Below are 24,959 nucleotides of genomic sequence, written 5' to 3'. Positions count from 1 at the left end.
TCAACTTGCATATTCACTCTTTTGTTCAGTTCTGGCTTATTAGTCATTATACACGGTTAGTTAGAGGGCAACAACAAGCAAAGTCACCTATTCAAAAAATTATATTTCTTGAAGTAAAACGCTAACAAGTTCTTTCCTCTCTTAAAAATGAACTAGTCCACTTAAAGGCATGAACCAAAAAACAAATTGTTGAAAAGGAATAGTTCTCAATAAAATTGATGAAAAATGAAACCTTTCAGTGTTTGAGTAAAATTGATAATTCGAAATAATTTGACCACAAAATTATTCCACAGAATGTTTGCATTAACGATAAAGTTCTAATTAACCATTTAAAATGACTAATAAACCAGCATTTAACAAAAGATTGAATATGCAAGTTAAAATTGGTAATTTTATTAGTATACTGAAAAAATTTCGATAATTCAACTGAAAATAAAAAACCATGGGACCTTAAATTTTACCAAATATCCAACTTGGTGCATTATTTTTGCATTCAAGTGTATTTCCATAGACAACCTTTCAAATGGAATATGCTGATGAATTCTATAACTGCAAAAAAACACAAGGAGTAAAATTTCTTTTGGGTTTTATTATATAAACATTTTTTACAATTCTATAAAATATTTACATTAAAATATACAATAAAAAGTTGAATCAGTCGAATAAATAAAATTTAATAAAAAGTTCCTAGATAACAATAGATAAAACTATAAATATTCATATTATAGTTTACCAGTTTACCAATTATAATAATATGAAACTATTCTTAGAAATCTCATTACATAATTATAGATATGAAGAATTTATAACGGAAATAAAATATTTTGAATTAATTTTTGAAAAGTTGTAAAGAGGACTCTTTTAGCTAATTGTTTTGTATATTCCACACAATATGAAAAATGTATAATTTGCTTTAAATTAATTTACAGATCTCTCATTGAATTGTATATTCAAATACATAGACTAACTTTTAATTAAAATGGAAAAACAATACATAATGTGATGAGCATTCTTATTTATCACAATTGGATCTATCACAAGAAAATTGCCAATATGTAGTAGTCACTGATTATTCAATGAAAAAAAAAATTATAATTGAAAACATATTTGCAAATTTCTCTAAAAATATAATATATTAAGATCGGTTGTGTGAATTTGAATGAGAAAAAAATGAAGAGAGCCTCCATTTTCATGATTTTGCAATAAAAGCAATGGAATACTGAATTGTTTATGCTTTTGAAAGACCTATAGTTGCTTGAAAAATTATCAAATAGCTTTCAATTTTTATCACAGGCATATACAAGTTTGCAGATACAATCACTTAGTGTAACTCAAGTATCCTAAATCTATCTAGTTCATAACAAGTGTTCTCTTTTAATTGGTGATTATGACCAATATAAAGAGAGTTATAATAGATAGGTTCACACATAAATGAATAATTTCATATTTTGGTTGTATTTCAGTTTCATCTGCCACATCTTCTTGTTATTATTCCGTATTTCCAGACATGTGCTTTTCAAGGGAATCGCATTCAGCAAGTTCTTCCCCATTCTGTTGATACAGACTAGATGAAAGGTTTGAATCTATGCTGTCGTAATACTCCCTCGTCCTATTCCAGGTAAAAGTGTTTGCAGTTTGAAATTTATGACTAGAGCTATCTGTCATCGAGCGATGAGAGAAAGAATTAGGATCCAGGGAGTCTAAATAGTCAACTTTCCGGCCTTCAAATGAAGAGGGACTCCATTGAAATTGATATTTTTCTTGACCCAAATCGACCTAAAACAAGATAGGCATACTGTAGAATAAGATCCGAGTTCTTCTGCTACTTTGAGTAATTGAAAATGTAAGGAATTCTTCGTATTTCAATTTTACCTTCTTCTCGTTGCGATAGATTTGATAGATATAGAACAAAATTAGAATTCACAAACATAGTTTAGAACAGAAAACTAAGGTCTTTTCCCAACAATAAGTTAGTTACAATTCCAGACAGATGCATGGTTGATGAATGTGAATTTGTGATATCAAGTTTTTACATGTCAAATGAATGGTACACAACAACAAACATTAAATTTCTTAACACATGCTTGCTCACCTTCTGTTGGTATGCAGGTACCTAGGATCATTGATTGAATAAAAAAGTATAATAGAAAAGGACAAATTAACAAAATACAATTTCAAACCAAAATGAGGTCAGGAAGGGCTTAGTATTTATCACTGGAATGATTCATTTTATGTAATCGGGTTAGAATTTTTCAACAATATTTATCAATTAAACTAAAACAATGTAATAATGGCAATTTAGTCCTAACATTTTTTTGGTACAAGATGCCATTTAAAAGCTTAATTGCATCTACACTAATTTCTATAGGGTGTTAAAATTTCAAAGGATTTTTCATGACATTATTTGAAAAAAAGTTCTCCTCAACCTGAGGTTCACATATGTTTCCTCATTAAAATACATTCGTTAATGTTTGAAAAAAAAAAATCGTTTTTAATTAATAACTTAGATGGATAATAAATGAACATAATCTTTCAAATAAATAAATTTATAAAAAGGGATTTAAGCGTTGAATATAAGGCTGCCGTTTTTTTAGCAACCCTTTATTTCTTTAAACCTAAGTTCATGAAAACTTTCTGAAAATAGTGCCAGGAAAATCGCCTTGAAATTTTTTGAGGCTATTTTTTTTATTTATTTATTTACTCATACACCCTGTGGATATGTATTTCTTAACTAACTCTGACCCCATTTTGATCTGAATACTTGTTCATATTTTAACTTATTTTGAATTGTTCTTTGAAAAAGTCAAAACTTGTTTGTAGAAGACTTGTTGCAGGCTAGCAACTATTTTGTTTTTGAGATCGTAAACCGAAACAAGCCAGCTTAAAGAAAAATGCTAATAATTTTCTCACCTGTCTGAAAAACGCAAAAAAAGAGTTGAGAAGGAAGAGAAGCAAAGAAAAATGATAAAAACAAGCGCCACTTACTGCACTGCCAAAAACGGATGGCAACATTAAAATTACTCAGGCAACACACTTCTCTAAGACTGACTGCTGTCACGTAGTTTGAAGAAGTTCCAAAATGAAGTTGATTTAGCTCGTACCTTGTCGGCGGTAGGCTGGTCCTTGGTGTTCGAGGTGCTACTTTTCCGTAGGGTGCCCCTGCCGGTGTTGCCAAAGCTGCTGCTTGCGTTCGACAGCTTCGACAACGAATCGCTGCTACGCAGCTTGCTCGACAGCGAGTCTTTCGATGTGACGAGCGAGCCGTTGCGCGATTTGGGCAGCGAGCTCCCACCCTTGGAGGCGGGGCCTTGCAGGCTGTTAGCCTCGCTTCTGGCGCCACCTCTCGTCGATTGTGCGCTGTGCGGTCTACCGGGCGAGTCGCCACTACGACTACGTGCCGAAGAGTGCGATTTACCTCTGCCAGGGGGTTTGGGGGCCGTGTAGCTCTTCAAAGGGATTTTGCTTGGCTTGCGTCGACTGCCCTCCATGGTCCTCCTGAAAATATCACATCTGCTACATTTTTACTTAGAAACAAATACCTAAGCATCATTTTTCAGAGAATTACTCTGAAATAATCAGTTAATAGATAAATTAATCATTAATAACATATATAATTATACTTCTTCTCGTCCATTGGTTGTAAGACATAATATTGCATGAAGTACTGTATTTATTTATCAAAAAATTATCAGATTTCAGATAATGACGATTGAAAACAACATACTTACTTATTACTCTCAGTCTGATCATGGGCAGACTCTGTACTACTACTATGATCGATTTGCAAAGTCATAGGAATGGGGCTCATATTTTTCATACTTGCCGAGAGAATTTCCCCTCGAGTAGGAGTGGAAGAGCTCAGTGTGGATGAAGGAATCACGTCGGGTCCGTCGTGTGGACAACCTTTTTGCAATTGTTCCAAGACCCGGACTTGAGCTCTTGTGCCTTCCAATTCAATACTTTTATCTTCCAACTGTAAATAAATTCAAGTGGAAAATTCTCTATCTTTCAAAAGATATTAAGCGAACCAACCTGAAACTTCAGTTCTTCATTCTCTTCTCTAACTTTGCTCAACTTGTCTACCAAATCTACTTCAACTTTTGTCGCACTTTCTAGTTGCTTCAGTAAGATCTAAAAAATACAAATTGAATAAATTATGCAGATTATAGGAGTTGTTTCATGTAGTAAGTTATGTTTTAGGTAGTCAGTTTTGATATTAAGATCCTTGGTTTCAAGGTATTGGTTCAGATCTAATATTGAACGTGGGATGCAACAGCCACCTTTCATTTTCAAATTTGTTTAAATCTAATCCAATAGTGTTTTGATGTCCTTTTTCCTCAAATTTATGTTAACAGATTAGTTGTGCAAGTGCAGAAGACATTGATATTCTTCCACAAGTTCAAAATTCAAAAATTATCCACGAAGTGGCGAGTTTTTGAATGCACAAGTGTTAGAATAAGCCTTCTATATGAGTATTATACGTTAATTTCTCTGATTCGTCGAATTTTTATTGAAATTAATGGAATATTTCCTCAAATATTGTTCAGTGATTTTTTAATTCAAAAATGTTGGTTGGCAGAACTGTTTTTTGTATCACAAATTGGATAGATAAATATAAAAATTATAAAATGACACATTCATCATAGGTGTTTTTTCTTTTACTTTATACTAATTTTTAAAAACATATTCATTATATGGGAACATCGATATATTGATGACTTGTAGAATTATGTATTAAATAAATAAATAAATCTGTGTAAAACTGAGGTATTCCCGCATGATTTTGTTCTACAAGGTATAGTAGAATGAAAGGATTTGCTACAGAAATAGAGAAATAAATGCTCATATAAAAGCTATAACTGTCTAAGATTTCTAATACTTTCAAAGTTTTGACTTAAAGAGAAATTGGAGAGTTCGGATTTAGACAATTTAATTATTTTGATGATATTTGTATTCTGAAACTCCTGCACCTCTGTAAGATCTTTCAGAACTATTAAATTAAAAGTAGTTCTTTTTGAAACTACTTACCTCATTCTGAACAGTAGAAGTGAGAAGGTGCTTCTGCAGGATGGAGGGATTCTTCTCGGCCAGAATGGCGCAAAACTTGGCATTATCTATGAATCTAACCTTGGGCACGTCTGCCCCCAAAGTCCTATCCAGATCGCACTCATCTTCACTTTTTGTGCACTTGGCACCACCGCTAACCGTCCTAGCACTTGGTGTTCGCAAGATCGACCTGCCCCTCTCCAAATCACTCTTAGTTACGAACTGCGCGTGCAAATCGTGGATTCGCGAGTTCACCTCGCCTTTCTCGTCCAGGGCCACCCTTAGCTGTTCCTCCAGATCCTGCTTGGTCGCCAGCAGTTGTTCCATGTCTTCCTGCAGTCTGGAAGTGTGGATTCGGCCGGCGACAACCTGAAAGATCACAAGATGACATGACTAAGAAGGACTGGCTGCAAGGGGATGCTGGATGATTTAGGAAATTCATCAATAGAAATTTCAAGGCACTAACCAATATTATGTGAAGGACATTAACCCATTAAAGCCCATAATTCCCCCGTGAAGATTTTCAACTGAAACTTTGTCTGATGAGTTATTTAGACTCAAAAAGTGATATTGTGTTATAAAAATAATGATCGAACATGCAGGAGAGTTACTATGAAGCGGCAACTTAAGTTGCCACTGGGATAATTCATGAAGAAATTTTCCAAAGTACAATAAAACTAGCATATCAATCGTATACATCTATTGTGATTCAACCGTATAATATTTCCTATGAAATTACATAAAATATTATTATTTTACATCATGAAAAATTTTGAAACACTCATCAGGATGAACAGGAACTTCACACTTCTTGCATACAAAAATTGTACGCCTGCCACATACTTTACAACGGCGATACTTGGATTCACCTTTTTCGATGAAATGATCTGTTCGATCTTTTCTTATTTCTTCGAGAGCTGGTGTGAACTCTAGAGATGATCGAACTCCTGCTACCATTGGAGGACTGCCGTAAGACTTCAGAATGAAAATAGCACACTGACGTCTGAAATCCAATAGAGGAATATCATGCCCAAGGCGACGATACAGTAACCAACCTTGTGTGCTGCATACATCCACAGTCCAAGAGAAATAAGGCCACCACCATTTTTTCGACCTGATTCTGTTTCGGTAGGAAGCCAAAAATTGATCAGAAAGATCTACTCCACCCATGTTACTATTGTAACGAGCAATAGGACCTGGTACTTTGACAGAAATGACCTTCTTTTCAATTCTGGAGTATCGGTTTGACTTTGACATAGGATGTACATTATCACAATTAGTAAGTACAGTAACAACATTGTTGTCATTCCAACGGACTGCTAAAATATCTCCTGAAGAACTGGTGGATGTTTCACCTCTGGGTTTATTTTTCCACGTTTTTTTATCTGGAAGTTTCATTGAAACACTACAGCGATTCTCACGCAGAGTACCAGTTCCACCAAGTCCTCTAGAACTAAGCTCTTCCAACAACCCAACCGATGTAAAAAGATTGTCAAAGTAGAGTCGAATACCCTTTGACAATTTCATGTGGTCTACAAGTCCAATTACTACGTCACCTCCTTGACCGAGTCCAGTTTCTGGAAGACGAGTTGAACTTCCACAATAGGGTTCAACATGATGGATGTATCCAGATGGATCCGCGGCAACCCATAACTTGAACCCAAATCTGATAGGTTTTCCGCGAATAAACTGTTTGCACCCATGCCTTCCGTAATAAGGAATCATACTCTCGTCGATACTAATAGTGGGCCCAGGACTGATTTGTTTGAAAGAGTTGTTGAGGTGATCAAAAATAGGTCGGACCTTGTACATTTTATCACTTCCATCATTGTTTTCATTGTTGGCAAGGTGAATAAAACTTATCAGTTCATCGAATCGGTTTCGACGGATGGCATCGGAAACTAAGTGCGAATGAACATCTGGATCTTGTTTCCAGTAGAGTCTTCTATATGGAAGAGGGTGGTAACCTGACATCAACATAATTCCGACAAATGTAATCATTTCTTCAGCAGTGGCATTCAGGTTGTGAACGAGTTTCTGCATAGCATAACGATTAGTTTCGGTTACGATATGACTCAATAAATCTTCCGAGAAGTAAGCCCTAAAAGCCTCAATAGGGCTTTTTACCGTTTCTTTCAGAAGATCTTCTGCTACCGGTCGGTATTCGCATTCAAGTTCAGGAATACTTGAAGATAACCCATTCATTTTCGGCTTCCAAGTACGTTCTGTGGGACGCTTACGTTTGGTGCTTCTTACTCTTGTCTGCGAAGAAGTCGTCGGTCTAGGTTCTTCTGAATGGTTCTCATCTTGGACGACTGGATTGCCGTGATCATCATCGATTTCTGGATTCTGCATTTCCACCTGAGAGCGTAATATACGGGCAGGAAGGTGGTCAAAATCTCCAACTACCTCTTCATCCGATAAATCAGAGTCCTTATCTGTATCTGCACCAGGAAGTTCATCAGGTGGACATATGGCTATATTGGTGGCTGATATGTCCTCATCGTTCTCGATAAGGTCAATTAATTCATGAAGAAGTAATCCAGTGCCTGATCTTCCACGAGTATACCTGTCGAAATCATTCAGTAAGAAATGTAAATATTGCAGAAACCGTTGTCACGTGTTCCCGTTGGCCACTTTAGTTGCCATCAAACTTTGCCCGTATGGCAAAAGCAAAATATTGCATGAAAATATTACTGTGAAGAAGAAATATACTGCTGAATTCATATTGAATAAAACTGGTACAAAAATACAAATGTGCATGCATTATTGAAATAGAATACTTACAATCTCTCATCGACGGCCATTATGGTGAATGAAAAAGTTCAAGAGCTCTGAATAAATCGTTATACACTAACTCACTGTTTGACAATATCTGACTGACGTTTGTGCTATTCGAGACAGGACATATCACATGACCGGAATTTACCAATGGAACTTCAATATCTATGCGCGTGCGCATAGAATGTAGTCGAATGCGCCGTGGCAACTTAAGTTGCCACGGGGCTGTAATGGGTTAAACTGACTCGGACTTTAATTTATGGAAATCTATTTGAATTAATATTAAATTAGGTTACATGTATGTGGAAATCAGAATAACCTTATTTAATGTTAAGTGTTCAAAAACGAAATATACGATGAAGTTTGGCATATCTAAGCTACAGACTGGGTAAATAAGTACCAAAAGTTATAATTAATTCATTCTTTACAGCTCACTTACTGGATCTTTATAATAATTTGGATTTTCCTGCGGATTGATAGAGAATTGTTAGAAAATTAAGTATTTTCTCGAAATCGAACACTACAAGTAACCAAAAAGTATAGCACTGGACTAATGGTCCACAAAAAAAAAAAAGTTCTGGAAGCAAGAATTCAAGTTATTCGGTTTTGTTTTCATCGTCTGATTTGTAGTTCCAATGTTCTGGACTGATTATTAGAGTTGTCTTTAGATCAGTTCTGAAAAGGATTGGTTGCCAAATGAATTTTCACCTTGTTTCAATGGGAATTGCAAATCTTTTTTATAAATTCTCAATCACCATGCATAAAAATTTTACAGTGCTACTTGTTTTATTTCTTATCAAAATTAGTCATGTATCAAGATTATAGAAAAACCTACCTCAGCCTCCAATTCGACCATGCGATCCTTTAGCTCGTCCCGCTCTCTCCTAACCTGGTCCACGTCCTCGTTGGAGCGGAACACGGCGTCGCGAACATCCTCCACAGTGTGCTGCTGTTGCAGTTGATCCTGCAAAGCCTCGACCTCATCCTTGAGCCGTGTGCCCTTCCGATGGATCAGGTCCAGGAGGCTCCACAGTTCGTCCTCCGTCTCGTCCTGGGCCCCTGCGGAAGTGGCGGCCGTCGCGGTGGACGACGCGGCGCTGTGCGTGTCTTTGCTGGACGTCTCGGTGCTGAAGCCCGAGTCTGGCACCGCGTCGTTCTTCTTGGGACCCAGTTTCCTGCGGACCCGCACTCCCGGCACCCAATCCGTCCTGTTGGGACCCCCATGGTGGGCCATCTGGGCCACGGCCGAGGGCGTCGAAGATAGCTTCGTCCTGAGACTCGGGAAGGTCTCGATGACGAGGTCTCGGAACTCGAGTAGCGCTCCGACCTCATGCTGCAACTCTTGCAGCGCCAGCAGCGACTTCGCCTGCTCATTTATCAGGTAATGAAACGGGCCCGTCGGTTGACGTGGGCCCAGGCAGTCCAAGGCCCGTCCCACGGACTCTGTCTCCTGCAAACACACATTTCAATCAATATCGATCCCTGCGTTGCGACGATGTTTCATTCAAGTCTCGTCTTATATTCTAATCCCGCCGTTTAAGTTTTTATTTAATTATCGTTCGAACAGTAATAATATAATACTAGTGCAGAAGACATTGCTATCATTCCAGGAGTTTTTTTTTAATAAACGAGTGTTAGAATCATCCTTCCGTACAGTATTAGACATTTTTTTCTAATTATGTAGCAAATCTGTTCATTCTGCCATACCTTGTATAACAAAATCGTGCTGGAATAATATCTGAATTTCACACAGATTTCATGGTTATATTTAATTATCATACGTTAGTACCTGGAACTCTCCTGCCACGGATTTGTCTATTGACTGTCAAATTTGTAATACAGTTCTGCCAACCAACATTCTTTAATGCAAAAATCACTAGACGATCGTTTTTAAAGAATGGCAATGCCTTCTGCATTTGTATCACAAATAACAATTCTCCAAGTCATCTAATTTTTATTGAAATTAGTGGAATATTTCCATAAATATCGTTTAGTGTTTTTTGCATTGAAAAACAGTCGGCAGAACTGTTTCCTGTATCAGTCAGTTTAATTTGAACCTCCAGTTTAGGAACAACATATCGGCCAAAAAAATTATAAACACTAAACAGTTTGTGTAAACTAATAATAAAATGTCGTGTCAAAATATTATTTTGGTATTTCAATAGACCCCTTCTGTTTCCATATGCTATTTATCCATATGGAATTGTCCGTTGCAACAACGTGAAGCTTCTCTGGATAAAATAATCAGGTAAATTTTCCACTTTGGCTTATCGTCATGCAACGGAAATTTAAAGTTTCCGCAATCGAGAGCTGAAAAAACGTTACCGTTCAAATAAAATGTAATATCGGTGAAATTCAGAAACATATACGAACACAATCGGTTTGTACGTACGTGAGTTCATACACCGTGAATTTATTTTATTACACTTCCGCTAACAGCTTCATCGCAATGCCGATGCATTCTTCCTGGACTATTTCGAATGACCGGATTACGTCCATTTCGAAACTAACACAAATGTTATATCTTCTACATAACTCTAATGTTCGATTATTCACGTATATGCTTTGAAGATACTGATAAAGATAAGAAATAGTTTTGCTTTGAAATACATAAATTTCTGAAATGTAATTAATTGGATAATAATTATTATCTAGCCGTATGTGAATTATGTTAAAAAGCAATTGGCTGACGATTCGAGTCACTTTTCGAATTATACAGGGTGTTCCTAAATTGAAGGTACAGAGTATTAACATTTTAAGAAAAAAAAGTCCTATAAACATGGGCCCGTAAACACTTTGTTTTCGAGATAAAGGGTGTTTCTTGTAGTCCTAATTTTTTGTGATGATTATACCAGATTATCGAATCTCATTAATATTCTCTAAAGATTGAGTAACTAAGAACCAAAACCTTTTATTGATTTATTCATATCAGCTTCCCAATTGGATCTTTCTAAGAATTATTAGAGATTGCTTGAATATTTTTCTGAAAATCGACAGCAGATACGACGAAACTATAAAAAACTAAAAAGTGAATTATTTTTAAAAGAAGAGAAAAATCGACAATGGAAAAGCAACGGTTATGATGGACGCATGTTTACGGTGAAGGTAAGACGGAAGAAATTCAAGGAAGCTTCGGCTGAATGGTCTAACGTTATTCGGCTCGAACAGAAAGAAACGTGAGGTAGAGCTCGGGGCATCCATGCGCAACTGCGACTTTTACGATTTGGAAAAAATTCTAGTATGAGTCACGGATTGCGATAATCGACTAAATAATTAGTCAATTGCCGAAGAAATTTCGTAAGACTGAAGGAAATATCAATCGGATTTTATGATTGTTTTGCTGGAACTAATTAGTACGGTCTAAAAATCGATCGCTTATTACACCGATGTTTTATATCGAGGACACCGATTTCATGATCCAAGGTGCAAATTACGGTTTCTTCCGATATGGATCGAATTATCTATATCTGATTATCGATAGTCACAATACTATTGTTAGCAATCGATCATTCTTTCTTCTAGAAATTAACCGGAATTTTATAATATAACGTGTGGTAGAGGTGCAAGAGAGTTGTGAGATAGAAAACTATAACTACACACACGAAAAAGACTTAATATTTGTATGACAAATCGTTGCACATTTTATACATTATAAGCTTATAATTAGTTTCTTCATATTGTTTAAAATAATAAACCAAAACGAAATTGTACGTCAAGCGACTAGCAAGAAACGCTGGTTAACGACGAGTTCTGATCAAGTAGGAACTTCCTATTCAAATCGTTACAGTTTTCGAATAAATGTAAAAGAGGAGAAATCCAGGTCATTATATATCCCGATCTTCTTTATTATGTTCGACCTCATGTCGAAATTGAAAATATTAATCAGATGAAAGTTCGCAAATTATGTAGTATCGTACATCCCTGTAGTTTCTTCTTCAAAAATTCTCATGATGAGAATTTCAAAAAAAGATTGTTTTAGTTCGCGATGGACAACAACATACAATGTATTTTGGGTGCTCGTTTCCTGAACCGATCGCAGAATCAAATCGTCACAATACCTCACCACTGCCAGTGGTCCAACAAAAAAGAGTTCTGTAGGAAATAAGCAGGCACTGTTCCAGAAAAAATATCTGTAGAACTGTAGAATAGCATTAAAAATAAGCATATCACACGATGAAAACTTTAAATTGAAATATCTATACCAAATTTAACATCAACATTCAACACCCTGTATCTCGAAAACATTGCAGGCCAGTTCTTAAAATGATCCGAAGAATCTGTCACCTTTATTGATATTTTTAATTATTTTTTGACATTTCGTGAATTTCGCGGTGGAAAAAAACTTAAAGACCATTCAATAAAAGTTGCGTTGTGTTTTTTTCTTCATCATAGAAAACAGGTCCATGTCGATTTGTGTTCGCACAACAAACAGCAGCAGCAACAAAACGATCACAGTGAAAGTCAAGTCGATCTAAGAGCTGAGCCGATTTCACTCGGTTAAAATAATCCATTAAATAACAATTAATTGAAATTTCTAAACTGGACTGGATACTGAGATATTCCTCGCGCGACTTTCAATGAATATATTTCTAGCGAAAAATAAATTATGATAAAAGCTATTGCTTGATTATGGTCGTGAATTTCAGATCGCTATAATGGATTTTCTGATGTCGGTTTCTGTCAAGCAACAGGAGAAATTTGGTTATGGCCTGTGGAAAACATGATGCTTTTAGCACTTATATGGAAATATAACGAGCGTTCATTGAAATTCGTGGTCAAGAGTGCTGTGGAAAAATTACAATTGATTTTCTGTGAGTGTGACTAGCGCTTAGCTTGTATCATATTCTTCCCAGATTCGAAGTATGTTAACAAAATAATGTTAGTGATATGGTACAAGCTAAGCGCTACTCGTTGTCACAGATAATCAACTCAAACTTCTCCACAGCACTCTTGACCATCACGAATTTAAATGAGCGCTCGTTATTTATATGTTATTATATCTAAGATGTCTAAAAACCAGGTGTATGGACTGATTAGCTTTTGTTTTGCCAATTTTGAGAATATTAGTTAAGCTTCGTTATGTCAACTGTAGGTAGCGCTATCAACAAATTAATATTCTTGTTATTTATTATTTATGAGTTTTGTGCCATTATGTACCTATATATGTATATCTTTCATTATAGTTATGATCTATGGAAGAAATTCTTGTAAACTCTCTCTCTATTTCAAATATTTGATTTCATTCCAGTACACATTTCGTGTTTTGTTTCACGACTTTGCACGATCATACTCGATTACACATCGCTTTTGATTGGTCAGTATCGGGTTTTAATTAATGTATCCAATCAAAATCAACGGAAAAAGATCGAAATGCCAAGTATGGCATTGCGGCGCCGCCACGAACTAAAACTAATATTTTCAATTTGGTCGAATGTCATTCCATTCAAAAATTGACGAGTGCATTCACCACGTTTTTAGACATTTTAATTATATCCAATCAATAATGACAATCTGTCATAGATACTCGTAATAATTGTATAAAGAGTGAAACTAATTATTTATTACAATATACAGTTATCAGCAACCGATAATTCAAGATTCGTTTACGGAATTTTATCAAAGTGAATTCAAGTCATTCATAAACTAAGATAGGTCGGTAACAAATAAGATATGAAGTGATGATTCATATTATCATATTGTTGAAGATTAACTCATGAATCTTTGTTATTCCTGCACAGTACAGTTACTGGAATTAAAATGCAATTGTCTCACAATAGATTTGAAGATGTTCACAAATTGTACAATTTCAAAGTATGTATAGTATATCCAAAGTCACTTGAAGGAAGCCAGAATATTTCGATTATAAAAGGGTTATTGCCTAATAATACATTCAAATAAAACCTGGTATTTAGCGGATCGCGGTATCCACTTCAAACGGACATCTGGCAAAGCGTTTTTATATGGACTAGTTCAAGTGACTTTGGATATACTATACTAATATAATATTCATTTTCTAATTGTCTGTGTGGACATCGTAAAACATGGACTTTTCTGACAAAAAAAACTTGTATTTATTATTATCCAAGGTAGATATTTCGGAATAGAAGTATTGTTTTCCTAACAATTTCAACATGAATGTTGGCGGTAGAATATTAAGAATAATTATCATGAAATTAAAGGAATGTTCTGTTGAGGTGATACTTAATTTTTTCACCGCTAAAATCGGAGAACCTATAGTTTCGGACATGCTGGGTATTCTTGAATTGGAGGTACAAACGAGCCATATAGACATGGGCTCGCAAACGCTTTGTTTTCGAGATAAAATTTTTTCCTGATAGGTAGCATTTTTCCTCGACAATATATTTAACTTAAATTTGGAGTAGATCTTCCAATTTAAAGTATTTATCGTGTGATATGCTAACTTTGTATGCAAATCTAAAGTTGATATTTTTTCTGAAGCAGTGCCCGCTTCTTTCCTGCAGACTTTTTTTTGTTGGACCACTGGCAGTTTAGAAAAATGTTAAAAGGAACTTTGGTCGAGTATTACACTTTTTGATTTGTTGTAGTTTTGTCGTATCTGCTATCGATTTCGAGAAAAAAATTCAAACAATTCTCTAGTAATTCTCAAAATAATCCAAATTGTGTAATCATTTTAGTAAGCTGAGATGAATAAACCATTCAAATGTTTTGGAATTTATTTACCCGATTTGTAGCGACTATTAATAAACAGTCGATAAACTAGTATAATCATCACAAAAAAGTGGGACTAAGCTTATAGAAATTCCTTTCCTGAAATTATCAAAGGAATCTCCCACGTTCAATTTAGAAACACTCTGTATACAGAACAAAATATTGAACTCTACCACAGATAATTTATGCGACAATGAGAGTGTTATTTTCAATGAATGATAACACTGCGAATTTCAGACAATAGATCATTCTTCCCATCTAACAGAACATCCAAAATTATAAAAAACAAACTGCTGCAAAATATGAATCTAGGGTGATTTGTTTTTAAGTTCAATGAAATTATCATATCATATGCCTAATAAACATTCATTCATCTGAAATTATGATCTTTTCGATAGTATTTTTTTAAATTTATTTACTTGATTCTTCACGGATCGAATTGAAATGATTAATGCGGTATAAAAATCACTACACGAGATTTCATACAAAAAAACCTCAATGGGATTTTTTTAATTGATCGCCACGCCGACTAGATTTTTATTTCTATGCGTCCAATCATTACGAAGGTTTATTATGAAAAGCTACCCTTCTATACGAATAAAAAGCTAACCTCATTACGCATCAACTTTTCTCTTCGACGACGTGAAATCCTGATAGAGCATGGAGGACGAGCTTAATCCTTGTGGAACTGCACGTCACAAAGCACAAACGTCGGCAGAAATCACCGATAAGAAGAAAATGTATCATGCCGATTTATTGCACTCGTTAAACTAGTTTCGCCACTAGACGAGTTGGCCGTCGCACTACCGTCTCCTGCTGCACATCGCGAACGTCAACTGTTCTACGCTACGCTACGACTGACGTACGTACAGGCTCACCTACGTTACTAGACGTCCTTTTCCACCGATTTCATTCAGATCGAAATGCAATTTGGGGTCTATGTTCGCTATTGTTCTGTGATAGTGCTCGGGGTTCCAAAATCCTAACAAAACTAGTCTTCATGGCTTCTTTTTTGTCTTTTTTAAATTCGTGGGTTGTTTTATCGACGTGGGGAAATCCACGCAAAATGGAAACCGATTTTTGTATCGGGTGTCCCAAATTCGTTGTCTAGTGAGGGGATCTGAGAGCCACCAAGAAAAGACTTAAGTGTTTAAGCAAAATGATGAATAGAAATCAATTATTCGATTATTGTTAACAGAAAACAAACTACCACAACGATAGCAGTTGAACGAAGTTATTTTTAGAGTCGAATAGCAGCGCTTATTGAACAGAAGGTTTCAATAGTCCAGCACTCGAAGTCTATAATGAAATAGTACATATCAGCATCTACAATAACTAATTGCAGTTCTATTCTATCTCATCTCACACCTTTCTAAGATAATTGACTCGGATAATAATAGTGTCGCAAATAAATCGGATCTGGCTAATCAAAACCTATTCAGAATTGGCTCTGATGAACTTTCTTCTCATGTAGGAAAATTAAACTTTCTTCGTCGTTAAATTCTCTTATATTTATAATCTACATACATAATTCGCCTGCATTCACTTTCCACTCGAGAAAGGGCTAAGATGCATAATAGTTATTTATAATACAAGTGCAGAAGGCATTGATATTCTTCCACGAGTTCAAAATTCAAAAACGAGCCACGAAGTGGCGAGTTTTGGAATGAACGAGTGGTAGAATGAGCCTTCTGTACGAGTATTATACATTATTTTCTCTAATTCATTGCATTTTCATTGAAATTAATGAAATATTTCCATAAATATATTTTAGTGATTTTTGCATTGAAAAATGTTGGTTGGCAGAACTGATTTCTTTAAGGCAAATTGATGAATTGACAGATAAATCCGTGGCGGAAAGTTCGGATAACCAACATAGAATAATAAAATATGACCATGAAAACTGTGCGTTTCTGATATATTCTCGCACGATTTTGTTCTACAAGATGTGGAAGAATGAACGGAATAACCACAGAATTAGAGAAAATATATTCTATGCACATGTAAAATACATCATAGATATTTCTCTGATCATCTAAATTGAAGGTACAAATATGACACTGATTTTATTTTCATACCTTCCCTTCACAAGAGGTTCAACTTAAATTTGGCATATACATATATTCCAATTTGAACATTTCCTCAAGTGATATATTATATTTGAATGCAAATTTACAGGGTGGAATTTTTTCTTTCCTCCAGAACTTTTTTTGGTGGACCACTGGTAGTTTAGAAAAACGTAAAAAGAAATTTTGGTCCAATACTACACTTTGTGGTTTGTTGTAATTTCGTCGTATTTGCTACCGATTTCAAGAAAAAATTTTCAAGTAAGTATAATCTTCAGGAAAATCAAGTTAGTAAGCTGTGATGAATAAATTAATTATAAGTTTTGGTACTTGTTTACCCAATCTGTGGAGAAGATTCGATAAACTAGTATAATCATCACAAAAAGTAGGACCACAAGGAACACACTGTATCTTGAAAACAAAGCGTTTGCGGGTACATGATTATAGGGCTTCTTTCTTAATATTAACCAAGGAATCTCTCATTTTCCTTTGTAGCTCCAATTCAAGAATATCCTGTATAGTTCCGACTGTCTAAAAACATGGTGAATGCACTCGTCAAATTTTGAATGCAATGACATTCGACCAAATTGAAAATATTAGTTTTAGTTCGTGGCGGCGCCGCAATGTCATACTTGTCATTTCCGTTGATTTTGATTGGATACATTAATTAAAACCCGATACTGACCAATCAAAAGCGATGTGTAATCGAGTATGATCGTGTAAAGTCGTGAAACAAAACACGAAACGTTTACTGGAATGAATTCAAATATTTGTAATAGAGAGAGAGAGAGAGAGTTTATTGGTATTTCAATTACAAGAATTACTTCCATAGATCATAACTATAATGAAAGATATAGGTACATAATGGCACAAACCTCGTAAATAATAAATAACAAGAATCTTAATTTGTTGATAGCGATACCTACAGTTGACATAACCAAGAAGGTGTATGAACTGATTAGCTTTTGTTTTGCCAATTTTGAGAATATTAGTTAAGACTAATATTCTCAAAATTGGCAAAACAAAAGCTAATCAGTTCATACACCTGGTTTCTAGACATCTTAGTTCCGACTTGTCGAAGATTTCCATGGAAACCCACGTTTTGGCGGTAATTATTGGTGAAAACGTCAAATTGGCCAGACCGGACCGTTTTCAATTGAACGCTTCGTGAGCATTTCCACAATACACGCTTCTCGTAATTAATGTAGGTATACCTGTTTTGAAATGGACGGAAACGGATGTAGACTCGATTTCATTGTAACATTTGAGCAAACAAAATTGTGTGAATATGCGGGTATACGAAGGATATGTAGCCAGGTCGATTCTAATAGCGTTGTTTACAACGTAGAACGTGATTTCATCTAGCAAGGATCTGAATTCTGAACTGGCCGACAATTTGGGACAATTATTATTCTTATCTGTTCCTCATTCTAGATATTACGACTTCACGAATAATTTAGATGATTAATTGCCTGTGGAAATATTGCAGGAAATCGAAAAAATTGCATTTCAATAACAGAGTTTACTAACTGCAAAGTAGGTGACCTTCCGTTTTCGAAATGGCTTTATATGCAACTGAAAATTCCGTGGACAAAAGTTTTGTTAACACGATAATGTTCGAATGGCCGGTTAAATTGGTTAATTAACAGGAAAATAAAATTTCGAAAGGCCACATTTATGTTCTTTCTGAGAAGTTCGATCTGAAAAATTGGTTTTTCGACCTTGCTGACTTTTTTTATCAACGTAAAAGGCATAGAAAAATTGAGTTATACATATAAATAATTCAACCAAAAGAAAAATAGGACTTTAGGTGGATAATATGAATATTAATTATTTACTTTCACAAATAATGAATCATCTGTCAATTTGACATGTAACAATAAAATCAGGGAACATAGAAGGACACTAAAATTTAAGATGTCTAAAAACCAGGCGTATGAACTGATTAGCTTTTGTTTTGCCAATTTTGAGAATATTAATTAAGCTTCGTTATGTCAACTGTAGGTAGCTCTATCAACAAATTAAGATTCTTGTTATTTATTATTTACTAACGAGTTTTGTGTCATTATGTATATGTATATCTTTTATTATAGTTAAGATCTATGGAAGTAATTCTTGTAATTGAAATACCAATAAACTCTCTCTATTACAAATATTTGAATTCATTCCAGTAAACTTTTCGTGTTTTGTTTCACGACTTTGCACGATCATACTCGGTTACACGTCGCTTTTGATTGGTCATAATTGACTGGATATGGGAAAGTAAAATAATGCTTGCTCCTGAGTTTTTCGTCCGCTTCATCAACAGTTTTAACAGCCCCTTGGGTTTTCACGAATAGTTAGGATTAATAACAAAAGTTCAATTTGGTCAGTTCCTGGGAGGCTTACAGAGCTGTAACGACCAAGTTACAATAATAATAAATAAATGAATAACTGGAGACTACAGGGTAATTATTTACTTTAAAACATGACACTCTGAACGAAATTAAGTTTGCAGACTTACCAATTTTGAGGTACAAATTACGAATCCGAAGTCAACAAACCATGATTGCGTCTAGATAGTCCAAAACAAAAGGTACACCAAGTTCACATAATTTAATTCCTCTTATACAGGGTGTCCGGGGAATAACTGTACATACTCTTACCAGAGATAGAGTTGGACTAGCTGATTACTGATTGACTGTAAAAAATTTCTTTCTGGATTTCCCTAGAAAGATACAGGGTGATTTTCCAACTTCATGGAAATACTTAGACCATCATAAAATCCAAACTTATTGACGAATAGTATTGAAACTTGGGAGATTATTGGTACATGCTTAGGTCGAGTCAGAACGATATCAATTATTTCATTATTCCAGGGCCGGACTCATTAATCTTCATTTAAAGTGTTCAGGGTAAAAAAAACACTTTGTATTTCGAATTACAAATAATTGATTCGCTTTTTAGAAAGAAGCTAAATTATGCTTCAATTTGCGGTATCGCTTAAAGTTGTCACATCAACAATTATTTTTTTATGAATTTTTGAATTTGGATAAAGTTCGAAAAATTGAATTTTTCACCATGAAGAGAACTGAAAATCTCATGTTTGAATATAAAATGCGAAAGTATTAGTAGAAAATTTTCAAAAAAGTTCAGAGCTTTAATAAGCACATTCGATAACGAAACAATAACAAATGAAACAAACTAAAATACATTGAAGAGTGAGAGTGAAGAATAAAAACGAAAATAGGAACGAATGAATTGCAGAGTCAACGTTATTTCAGAAGTGGTTCGAAATGAAAACCATTAGCTTATATACATTTCTCTTGCCGAATGTTCAAATTGGATGCAGCCTTGCAAATCATATCGCCATTATTTCTTAAAATATCGCAACTGTTGATAATTCTGTTCATCAGTTGTTCTCTTGACTGGATTTCTTCAGAATATACCATATCCTTCAATTTTCCCCATAAAAAATAATCTAGCGGGTTGAAATCTGGAGATCGAGGAGGCCATGGAATAGGTCCTCCTCGACCTATCCACCTATTTGGATAGGTACTGTCGAGGTAACTTCTCACTTCCAAACCAAAATGAATTCATATTTTATCTTGTAGGAAATTTTATTTCTGTGCATTTTTGATCTTGAATCTTTGAATCTAGTAAGATATTTTGTAACATTCTCCCAAACTGAAAATCATATCTCCTCTTTCTCAGAGTACTTCTGGGGTGGTCACCCAGTATATCAATAAATTATTATAGTCTTCCTCACCTTCAGTGACTTTTTAAGAAAATCTATTATTTATTTTCGAACTCCGCAAGATGACAAATCCTGTTCAGGTAAATAAATTAAAATTTTCGAACTTTATCCAAATTCAAAAATTCATAAAAAAATAATTGTTGATGTGACAACTTTAAGCGATACCGCAAATTGAAGCATAATTTAGCTGCTTTCTAAAAAGCGAATCAATTATTTGTAATTCGAAATACAAAGTGTTTTTTTTACCCTGAACACATTAAATGAAGATTAATGAGTCCGGCCCTGGAATAATGAAATAATTGATATCGTTCTGACTCGACCTTAGCATGTACCAATAATCTCCCAAGTTTCAATACTATTCGTCAATAAGTTTGGATTTTATGATGGTCTAAGTATTTCCATGAAGTTGGAAAATCACCCTGTATCTTTCTAGGGAAATCCAGAAATTAATTTTTTACAGTCAATCAGTAATCAGCTCGTCCAACTCTATCTCTGGTAAGAGTATGTACAGTTATTCCCCGGACACCCTGTATACAATTAGCCCAGTGGCTAATATTATTGATATTTCACGCATTTTCCAACATGATAATATTCAAAACACCTAAAATATTAACATTGATTTCATTTAGAAGTGTCAATGTCGGCCATCTTGACTTCCTATAAGGTCGTAAGTCTAAGATGTCTAAAAACCAGGTGTATGAACTGATTAACTTTTGTTTTGCCAATTTTGAGAGTATTAGTTAAGCTTTGTTATGTCAACTGTAGGTAGCGCTATCAACAAATTAAGATTCTTGTTATTTATTATTTACGAGTTTTGTGCCATTATGTACCCATATGTATATCTTTCATTATATGTAGTTATGATCTATGGAAGCAATTCTTGTAATTGAAATACCTATAAATTCTCTCTCTCTCTATCTATTACAAATATTTGAATTCATTTCAGTTCGTGTTTTGTTTCACGAATTTGCACGATCATACTCGGTTACACATCGCTTTGGATTGGTCAGTATCGGGTTTTAATTAATGTATCCAATCAAAAACAACGGAAAAAAGATGGAAATGACAAATATGACATTGCGGCGCCGCCACGAACTAAAACTAATATTTTCAATTTGATCGAATGTCATTGCATTCAAAATTTGACGAGTGGAATAGTGGATTCACCATGTTTTTAGACATCTCACTAAAATTATATATCGGTATGACATTTGACACATAAATGGTGTGTAAAACATTCCACTATCGCGATTAAAGGAGGAGAAGGGTTGGGAAACATCAAAGTTAGAATATAGTTATGAAAGTTTCTTATCACAAATGAGAGCCATAAAAAGGAACAGAATAGGAATAGTGTAATAATAAGTTAAGAAGACTCCGAAACGTACTGACTAAATATTTCCTTCCATATTACCCTATAGAATTCATATTTGGTCCTATCCGAAATGAATAGAGTGGATTTGTGCATGTTCACGATGAAATCGTAAATATCGAGTCGATATAGCGAAGGCTGTGCCGTCACCGTTGACCCAGTTCAACGGACGGTGTCTGTGACAAGCGGCGATGCCCTCACCTCACTGCTTCTGCATGATGCGCCCACATTTTTACATAAAACGAGACACGCACATTGCGAAAAGGCACGCCACACACCCTTTCAACATAGATCACCAATCCGACGATTTCTTATTTACTACTCTGAACTTGTTCCAGGTAAAATTATTTTTTGAGATAATAAATCTTCTTTTTCGGAAAACTTAAGTCTATAGAATTTTTTTCAACATCGCCTTAATCTTCCAAATGAAATGATTTTGCACAAGGTTTCAATATTTTCAATGTCTCAAGTGAAATGATATATAAATGAATCTAAACAAAAAAAAAACCACCTCCCAATGGTCAGATTTTTTTTTATCTTTTACGAAAAATATTATTCGAACTCAAGAAATTGTATTTCAGTATGAAGTTTTTCTGGAATTTCCAATACCTCGTATCTCGTTAATGAAACTGTTCCAAACATACAGTATGTTCCTAAATTGGAGGTAAAAAGGAAATTGAGAGTTTCCTTGGGTACTTTTAAGGAAAACGGTTTTGCGCCACATGTTTATAGGCCCTTTTTTCTTGAAAGGATCCGAGGAATCTGTCATTTTCTGTTGTACATACAATTTAGAAACACCTTGTATTTTCATGTGAATTTTCGGTCAATGTACTGAAAATCATCTATGAAAGTTGAATCTCGTATTTCTGAAACATTCTGAATATAATCAATACGTATCACGTTGCAGGGTTTAAAATGTAAGTTATTCGAACAGGCAATGATAACAGATAATAGTAGGATATTGTTATTTTCTACTGTAGATCCCGGTAGCATTTTTCAGAGCATGAAAAGAAGCTTTTGGCCGGCTCACCGCAAACTAGGATAGACCAAATAGGTAACATATCGACCGACTGACTATACTCATTATTCTTCTTGTTGGCCCCGTTTGCTTAACAAATAATTAATCGGCGCATGAAGATAATTCCAGTTGTGTTCCTCGGTAGCATCGGTGGCTGGCTCTTGTGCAACAGCTCAAATCTAATAATTGCCATCATTATGATGCAACCTTGTCGTTATTTCCTGGCTCGGTACGAAACAGTTTCGTGCAACCGATCTATGTAGCTACATAAAACGCCTATTGGGGCATGAAACGCTTGCTACTTGCGTAAATCTAGATGGCATGTGGATCATGGGAAACTATTAGATACAATCATGTTGGATCTTCAGGATTTGCACGCTCTAAAACGATACACCGACTTCAAGTGTTCTATTTAATATTCTTACTAATAACTTATATATTTACAGTAATATTTACCGTCAATACAGGGATTTCCTAAATTGGTGGTACAAAGGAAAATGGGAGATTCTATCGATAATTGACAAAAAAAAAGCTTTCGAGTTATGAGGTGTTTCCTTTAGTCCTATTTTTTGTAATGATTATACCAGTTTATATAATTAATTATTGTTACAGATTGGGTGAATGAGTGCCAAAATTTATAATTAGTTTATTGATCACAGCTTAGTAACTAACCCTGTAGATTTGCATTCAAAATTAGGATATCACATTATGAAAACTTTGAATCGGAATAGGTTTTCATATAGTAGGTATCTGTTGGTAATTCTTTGATTGACAGAATAATAAACACAATTATTTTTGGCAACCCTGAAATTATAAATGGGAGGAATTTACAATGAATATTTCGAATATATATTGGGACCATTAAGTTTTCGAAAGTAATCGAAAAATGAAAAATTTCCAATCTGTTTATTAACCTTTAAAATTAAAAAGGAATGCAAAAAGAATGGATGTAGTTTTGTAGCAACTGAACATTGTAACAAATTTCATGTAAATATCCATAGATTCCAAGAAAAGCTGGATATTATACCTACCACGAATTTTAATATCAAATTTTTAGGTTCAAGATTTAAGTAATTACCATCGTGAATCTAGAAAAAAAATTATGCTACCTTGAATTTCCACAGGATAAGTTTTGAGATTCATAAAATTAAAAATTGAATTTAAAATCAGTTTACTTTTACAAAACCGAACGTATCAAAAACGAAAAACTCATTCATTTGTTAAAACAAAGGTCACTGGAAATTATATGAAATCCGTCAAATGGATACCTTATGAATAAATTTGATGAAATGACAATACTTATGAACGGGAAACGAAAGTTCATTAACATACCTAATATTGACTTTTAGATGACAATTTCCGAATATATCAATATGAATTGTAAGATTAGTGAAAGGCTTTCTTCAATCACATAATTCTTTACAGCTACTTAGCCAGGGTTAGGGTTATGTTTAGTTTCTCTCATCACCAGATTCATACTATTTTTATATAATGAATCTTTGTAAATTGTGTTGAAAAACTGGATTTTACAATTCAACAATCAACATACCATACCTATGCATGAAACTGAAGACAGATGAATTATTTGATATACGAACTAAGCCTACTTAAAGTGATTAAACATCGGTACTATTTCACAACTTACCAGGAAATCGAATTGGGCTCCATAATCTCTGCTCATGTTGTTCAAAAATATATAATCGAGTATTCCATGATCGACTTCACAGGATACACATTAATTTTGCTAATTCTCGACATAAATTCGAAAGTTTCATCCGAATTCACAGGTTGAATACGGTGAATAAAAGGAAATTAATTAATAAAGCAAGGTCAACAATAAGTTGGCCATTTATTCATAAAGGAGGTATCCATCAAGGCCAGTAATGCACAATATCAGACAGTTCATATTTTAAAGCATAAACAACAACAATGTTTGGAACTTTCCCTTCGATTATTGGAGAATATTTTTGCAAAACTTGTGGATATTATTATCACGTCACGTCACACCTCTTCGTTTTTCACTAGACTGGAAAAATAAACCATTCAGAAATGACACTTGACATTGTTAGGTGTCAAATGTCATACATCAATATGACATTATAAGTAGAATGTTTTTAAAATTGATGAATCTATTACCATATTTTTTTAGTTCAATTAAGTGAAATTCTTTCAATGATGAAATAATATTCTGTTATTTCAATTAAACAATTAAGTTTTTGATGCTTCAAAAGCGAACGAAATACATTTACGATA

The 24,959-nt window shown here is 34.5% G+C and overlaps 2 protein-coding genes across 6 annotated transcripts; both read right to left on the bottom strand.

Moving 5' to 3' along the window:
* Window positions 1-1,246: 1,246 nt before the first annotated feature.
* Window positions 1,247-24,752, bottom strand: LOC123674926. 5 transcript variants are annotated; one of them, XM_045610096.1, is made up of 7 exons: window positions 24,352-24,752; window positions 8,663-9,277; window positions 5,029-5,415; window positions 4,033-4,131; window positions 3,729-3,973; window positions 3,102-3,495; window positions 1,247-1,776 (listed from the first exon to the last, which is right to left on the bottom strand). In XM_045610096.1, the coding sequence occupies exons 1-7, from the start codon at window positions 24,385-24,387 to the stop codon at window positions 1,489-1,491; spliced, it is 2,064 nt and encodes a 687-aa protein (XP_045466052.1). In that variant the 5' UTR covers window positions 24,388-24,752; the 3' UTR covers window positions 1,247-1,488. The 5 variants fall into 5 exon arrangements, 4 of the variants coding, with proteins under 4 accessions (XP_045466052.1, XP_045466054.1, XP_045466053.1 ...); XM_045610098.1 differs by lacking the exon at window positions 24,352-24,752 and adding an exon at window positions 19,087-19,171; XM_045610097.1 differs by lacking the exon at window positions 24,352-24,752 and adding an exon at window positions 15,128-15,365.
* LOC123674927 (piggyBac transposable element-derived protein 3-like) lies at window positions 5,531-8,634 on the bottom strand. Its single transcript, XM_045610099.1, has 2 exons — window positions 7,834-8,634; window positions 5,531-7,615 (listed from the first exon to the last, which is right to left on the bottom strand). The coding sequence occupies exons 1-2, from the start codon at window positions 7,851-7,853 to the stop codon at window positions 5,797-5,799; spliced, it is 1,839 nt and encodes a 612-aa protein (XP_045466055.1). The 5' UTR covers window positions 7,854-8,634; the 3' UTR covers window positions 5,531-5,796.
* Window positions 24,753-24,959: the final 207 nt, after the last annotated feature.

This window comes from Harmonia axyridis, chromosome 3 (assembly GCF_914767665.1).
Source record: "Harmonia axyridis chromosome 3, icHarAxyr1.1, whole genome shotgun sequence".
Taxonomy (NCBI): domain Eukaryota; kingdom Metazoa; phylum Arthropoda; class Insecta; order Coleoptera; family Coccinellidae; genus Harmonia; species Harmonia axyridis.
Note: the sequence above shows the minus strand (reverse complement) of the source record. Positions and strands in the feature narration are given on the sequence as shown.

What these genes read in the sequence shown, in the direction of transcription:
- LOC123674927 (XM_045610099.1), bottom strand. Translation starts at nt 7,853, where the DNA reads ATGGCCGTCGATGAGAGATT. An exon ending in ATGGCCGTCGATGAGAGATT is followed by an intron (nt 7,616 to 7,833) that starts GTAAGTATTCTA and finishes TGATTTCGACAG; the next exon opens with GTATACTCGTGGAAGATCAG.
- LOC123674926 (XM_045610095.1), bottom strand. Translation starts at nt 9,606, where the DNA reads ATGATAATTAAATATAACCATGAAATCTGTGTGAAATTCAGATATTAT. An exon ending in CTTCTACTGTTCAGAATGAG is followed by an intron (nt 4,132 to 5,028) that starts GTAAGTAGTTTC and finishes TGTATTTTTTAG; the next exon opens with ATCTTACTGAAGCAACTAGA. An exon ending in ATGAAGAACTGAAGTTTCAG is followed by an intron (nt 3,974 to 4,032) that starts GTTGGTTCGCTT and finishes ATTTATTTACAG; the next exon opens with TTGGAAGATAAAAGTATTGA.